At 44.7% G+C, this 5733-nt stretch overlaps 1 protein-coding gene across 2 annotated transcripts in view; it reads left to right on the top strand.

The window, feature by feature from the left end:
• The window catches only part of LOC123017355 (collagen alpha-2(IV) chain-like), a 16654-nt gene continuing 10921 nt past the window's right edge, over positions 1-5733 (top strand). Inside the window, exon 1 of one of the 2 annotated variants that reach the window (XM_044418637.1) lies at positions 1-756. In XM_044418637.1, coding sequence (XP_044274572.1) covers positions 696-756 — 61 coding nt within the window. In that variant the 5' untranslated portion in view covers positions 1-695. The remainder of the gene's footprint in view (positions 757-5733) is intronic. The other variant, XM_044418636.1, reaches the window with a different exon arrangement.

Here is a 5733-nt window from a genome sequence, read left to right as displayed (position 1 = left end):
GAGAGAGAGGGAGACAAGGGAAAATGTTGCCTACATCTGGAGTACAGGTTGTAACCATTTTAGTAAATTACTTTTGCATCTGTTAGTGCTTGAATACATATTTCTTGAACATAGATGATGAGATGATGAAAACTCATGCAGTCTGTTCCCATTAATGGATATTATAGAATCTGTATTATGGTTTTAGTTGCTGCAGCCACAATATTCGGCATCTCACAAAACTCATATTATCTCATATCAAACAAGTGATAGACTTAGCTATACTTTAGGTCAGTTCCAAATGTTTGGTGTGATCGGAATTTGCTGTGGTGGGAAGTGCTAATAATGACAGCCATCCTCAAAATAAACAGCAGATTGTTGGCACTTCTGAAAATAGTTACATTTGATGAGGATAAATGTAGTTGCACACTGTTTTTTCCATTTTTAATTCCTTCCCATGCTAATAGAAGATAACCTGTGAACATTTGCATCCCATTCTACCTGGATGATCAGTCCTGTCTTAGATCAGGTTCCCTGCTTTTAATACATTTGCTAGGGAAGCAATTGCCACAGCTAGGAATGTATGCTTCCTTGGCAACTGTGCCTCTTGGTATCTGTGCCTCTGTCCCCAGTAGTTATTCCTTAATTTCTGACTGGCAGGACTGCAAGGCCCAACTGGTGACCCTGGACCTGATGGACGTCCAGGCCTTCCTGGAATGGCCAATATATCTGGAATACCTGGCAATGTGGGATCAGCAGGTTTGGATGGAGTGCCAGGTAAGTTATATACTGCTAAATTATACATATGCTTGATCTAAACAGTTACAGTGGTGTATTTTCCTTAGTGCAATCATGTAAATGAGGTCAGTATGTTCAATAAGGCTTGCATCCAGTTCAGTATACATAGTATTAGAGCCACAATGCTAGGTTTTCCCAGGAATCTTGGAGAGCACTCTGATTTATTTATCCTGCAGGATAACTCCCATAGGCAGGGCCAAGGCCAGCCCTGGTTCTTTCAAGGGTAAAGCTATCTGTGTTTGTCGAAATGCCTGCCTGTGGGCAATAAAGCAGGATTGCCTTTTCTTTGTCCTGTTCCCCACCCTACTGACACTGGGCAGGGTCACATGACACAACAAGCAACTGATAATAAAATCCACAGATGCTTACTGTTTTGTCTCAACCCAGTTGTAGTGACTGATCATTGTGCCTGATCATGCTTGTCAAACCACAGTAAAACATAACAATTCTGTTCTACAGTTTCTCCCTGCCACAATTGCTTGTTGTGTTATCTAGACCTGGACAACACAACCCACTGTTGTAGAAAGACCAGAAAAGAGAGCTGCTTGGCAAGAGAGTGCAGCTGGCAGCTGACCCAGTCTGGCACTGCTGTCAGTGGTATCCTGGCACCTCCCACCTCCTTTTTCAGAAGTCTCTTTGAGGGTAGGAGCTGGGCCAATCAGCTGGGCAGGTCTGACTCTCTGATTGCTGCCCCCCCCCACCTGTAACCCATGAGCAGGAAGGGAAGAATCAGCTGGGAGGTGCAGCTTGGGAAGAAGAGGGCAAGTGCCATCCACCCCTGCTCCTGCTTGGGAGGAGGGTGCTCTGGGGTGTGTTGGCTCCCCAGCGAGAGCAACATCTCTCAACCAGGAGTGGGCAGGAGCAGGCTTAACCTCTTCTTTGCTCCTGCTGGAAGGAGAGTTGCCCAGGACAGCAGAAGAAGGGAGAACCAGGGCTAGGCAGTGTTGTTCCATTCTAGGCATGTCCCAGCCTAGCCCAAACTGCCCCTTTCCTCTCCTACTTGAGCAGCTTTTTCTCCAGCAGAAGTGGGGCCTGGGCTAGGCAGGGATGAGCAGAGAAGGCAGCTTCCTCACCTCCTGCTGGAGAGAGACCCACTTAGGCAGCAACAGCAGGGGAATCAGCTGATCAGCATTGCTCTTTTCCATAGAGCTGCCCAGTTGACTGACCATCCCTCATGCCTGAGAAAGGATCAGACACCCCATGCACTCTAAAGGGACAAGGGTGCCTGATTAGCTCCCTGCCCTCTGCTGTGCTTCAGGATGTGAGTCCCATGTGCACAGCAGAAACTACTTGACTGCTGGCACACTGAACTTAGCTGGCAATTACAGCTGTCAAAGAGAGGATCCTCATTCCTGCATGTGCTGTGCCTGGGATAATGCCTGGAGGAATGAGAGTGAAGGAGGTGAGTGGGGAGAGGAGAGCAACTAGATTGAACCCAGTCATGTATCAGCTTCACTGTGGTTGCTGGGCACTTCAGAGGGTTGCCATGACATGTTTTATAATATATTCGAAGGTGCTTCTACAGCTATTTATTTATTATATTTATATCCTCCTTTTCCCCACAAGGAATTTAAAGTGACTTGCATAATCCTCTTCATTTCTATTTCATCCTCTCTGTCAAATAGGTTAGACAGAAAGTCAGCAGTTGGCCACCTACAGAGTTTCACAGAATCATGGAATTTCAGAATAGCAGAGTTGGAGCCTATTCTGTAATAGCCATTGAGTCCAACCTGCTGCTCAGGGCAGAAACCATCCCTCTCAGATGGCTGTCCAGTTCATGGCTGAGTGGAGACTAGAAAACAGATCTCCCAAGTCCCAGTCCAACACTATCACTCAGAATATCACTGCACATAGCATTGTGCAGCTATGCAGTCTTTCCATCCTTAATTTTTCTTTGTATATTAAGAAAAAGGATGGAAATAGTGATGGGAAAAACACAGGATGACCATTTTCCCCATCAGATGTGAGACTGTGTTGTCTGGGCACCACCAGCTGCTTAATTTTGTACAAAAGGGTATTTCTATTCTTCAAAGTGGTATTTCAGAATATTTCTAAAAATGTCACTCAGCTCCAAGTTCATGATTAATTCAGGAAAGACTATTCCCTTTTTGTGTTATTATAGATGTTTATTTGCCCTTACAAAGCATGTTTGCAAATATTTTCTATTTATTTTTATCAGCTCTAGGTTAGATTTCCAAAGACTTTATTTATTTATTATATTTGTATGCCATCCCATCGCCTGGGGGCTCTCTGAGTGGGTCACAAAAAACAGAAACAGCAACATAGCATTACTATACTAAAATAAAACAATGCCATCTAAAACCACATAAAATCCAACTAATCTAAAGTGCGAAAACAAAAGGATAATATAAACAACAATAAAACCAGCAAAGTAAATAGAAATATGATCCTAAATGCAGGTACTAAACAAAAAAGTCTTTACTTGGTGGCATAAACAGACTAATAAGCATGCCAGTTGCATCTCTAGGAAGAGTTCCAAAGGTAAGGTGCAATAACAGAGAAGGCCCTTTTTCTTGCTAATCCCCCCCTGCACTTCATGGATGGGGGTCATGAAAGAGGGCTTCTGTTCAAGATCTATGTGATCTATCAGAGATGTATGGAGACAGGCATTCCTTTAGATATCCTGATCCCAAGACATTTAGGGCTTTGTAAGCAAGTATAAGCACTTGGAATTGGACCTAGGCAATAACAGGCAGCCAGTGCAGTTGGCAGAGGACCAGCATGATATGTTCTCCAGGATGTCCTTCTCCAGGATTCAAAACTATGCTGCTCTGTTTTGAATTAACTGAAGTGCCCAGACTGTCTTCAAAGGCAGCCCCATATACTGCAGCACCTACAGTAATCCAGGTGAGGGGTTACCAGCACATGGATAACTGCGGCGAGACTCCGCTTGTCCAAGAACATAGCTGTAAAATCAGCCTAAGATGATAGAAGGTGCTTGGGGTCCAGAAGCACCCCCAAGTGACAAACCTTATCTTTTAGAAGAACACAACCCCATCCAAGAAATTTCCCAGCTGGACAAATGCACTGCCCGCCAACAGTACCTTTATCTTGTCTAGATTGAGATTCAGCTTATTGACCCTCATGCAGTCCATTACTGAGGCAAGGCACCAGTTCAGAACAGTCACTGCCTAACCTGGATTGGATGAAAATGAGAGGTAGAGCTGAGTGTCATCAGTGTACTGGTAATACTTCATCCCAAACCTTCAGATGACCTCCTCCATTAGTTTCATATAGATGTTAAATAGCATGGGGGACAGAATGGAGCCCTGTGGGACTCCATAACACAAGTGCCATGGCACAAAGTGACACTACCACCAACTGGAGACAGCCAGGTAGAAGCAGAGCCACTGCAAAGTGTTGTCATCAACTCCTAACCCACCCAGCCTCTCCAGAAGGATACCATGGTTGATGGTATCAGAAGCTGCTAAGAGGTCTAGGGTCACACTCCCTTTGTCTCTCTCCTGGGCTAGGTCATCTCACAGGCCAACCAAGGCAGATTCTGTTCTGAGCCCGGGCTTAAATCCTGATTGAAATGAATCTAGATAATTAATTTCCTCCAAGAATACTTATAGCTTCCTGGCCACAACCCACTCCAGCACCTTACCCCAGAAGGGAATTATTGGCTATAGGTCAATAATTAGTTATGCCCTCTGGATCCAGATGTGAGTTTTGGGGAGTGATGTAATCACCATCATCTTTAGAGGGGCAGGCACCACGTCCTGAATCCAGGGATCTCTCTATTAGCCAAGATGGACAAGGGTCAAACAATTAAGATGGGACCATATGGCGCACTGCATGCCTCTGCTGATGGCACTGGGATAACTGTGGTGTCCCACTCAAGATAAATCTGAGCAACTTTATCCTCAAAGTGTTGCACAAACTGGTCAGAGTGGGTCTCTGAGGGTCCAATTCTGTCATGTCTTGGGCCAGAGTGTAAAAGGCCCTAAACCACCTAGAAGATCTCTGCTGGACAACACTCCAAGGAGAGGTCCTTCTTTGCCACCTCCATTGCATCTTCGGAGGGTTGTCCAGCAGAGATTGAAGTCCTTCTTTGCCACCTTCACCACTGCAGAATAGGCCTCATAATGGGCACTAAGCCATGTTTAGTCAGATTCATTCCAAGTTTTCTTCCACCTGAGCTCTTGCTTCATTACTCGCGGCTCTAGTGTATACCAAGAAGTCAGGTGGGCTGGGTGAGAGGGAAGAGGGTGCCTGGGAGCAATTGTGTCAACTGCCCAGGTCATCTCAGGGTGAGATGTCAACTGCCCAGGTCACAGGGTGAACTGGGCTTTGACAAGTGTACCAACCATTCCAGCCAAAAAAATCCCCCAGAGTGCTCTGGAAACCTTCTGAGTCTGTTAGACTCCAGGGGCAGACAAACATTATGGGTCCCGCACCTGTAGAGAGAGGAAAGGGGGCCAAAAGTCCAAACTTCAGGGGGAAGTGATCTAACCATGACAAAGGGTTAGATCAAAGGGTTATGAAATAAGGAAACAGTGTTTATTACACTGATCTCAGCTTTCCCTGTTGGAGTGGATACATCCCAGCATAGGAGGAAAGGCTGTGAGAAAGGGCTTTGAAAGTTTGTTTTAAAGGCTAAAATTTATATCATGCAATTGTTTTGACTAATTTGAACTAAATCTCAAAGATAAGATTGTTAAGATAAGCATTTAACAACTTAAGAGTTATGGAGAATTTCGCAGATAAAAATGGGGTGGAGGGGAAGGAAAGTTGATTGTATCATATGTTATGACTGGAAGAGAAGAGTAAGGTTAAAGAACTCCCTCTACTGGACAGTTACTGGATGTCATGAAGAAATCAGAAAGATTTCAGATCTTTCTTTAACTAGAATTGTTTCTTCAAAATTGGAGGAAGGAACATCAGGAGAAATCCAAGGAAAGTGGGAGATGGAATCAGAAATAGAAGGCCTTT

This window comes from Varanus komodoensis, unplaced genomic scaffold (assembly GCF_004798865.1).
Source record: "Varanus komodoensis strain SLA01 unplaced genomic scaffold, ASM479886v1 scaffold913, whole genome shotgun sequence".
In the NCBI taxonomy this organism is placed as follows: Eukaryota; Metazoa; Chordata; class Lepidosauria; order Squamata; family Varanidae; genus Varanus; species Varanus komodoensis.
The sequence above is the reverse complement of the archived record's forward strand: the minus strand, read 5'-3'. Positions and strand labels throughout refer to the sequence as shown.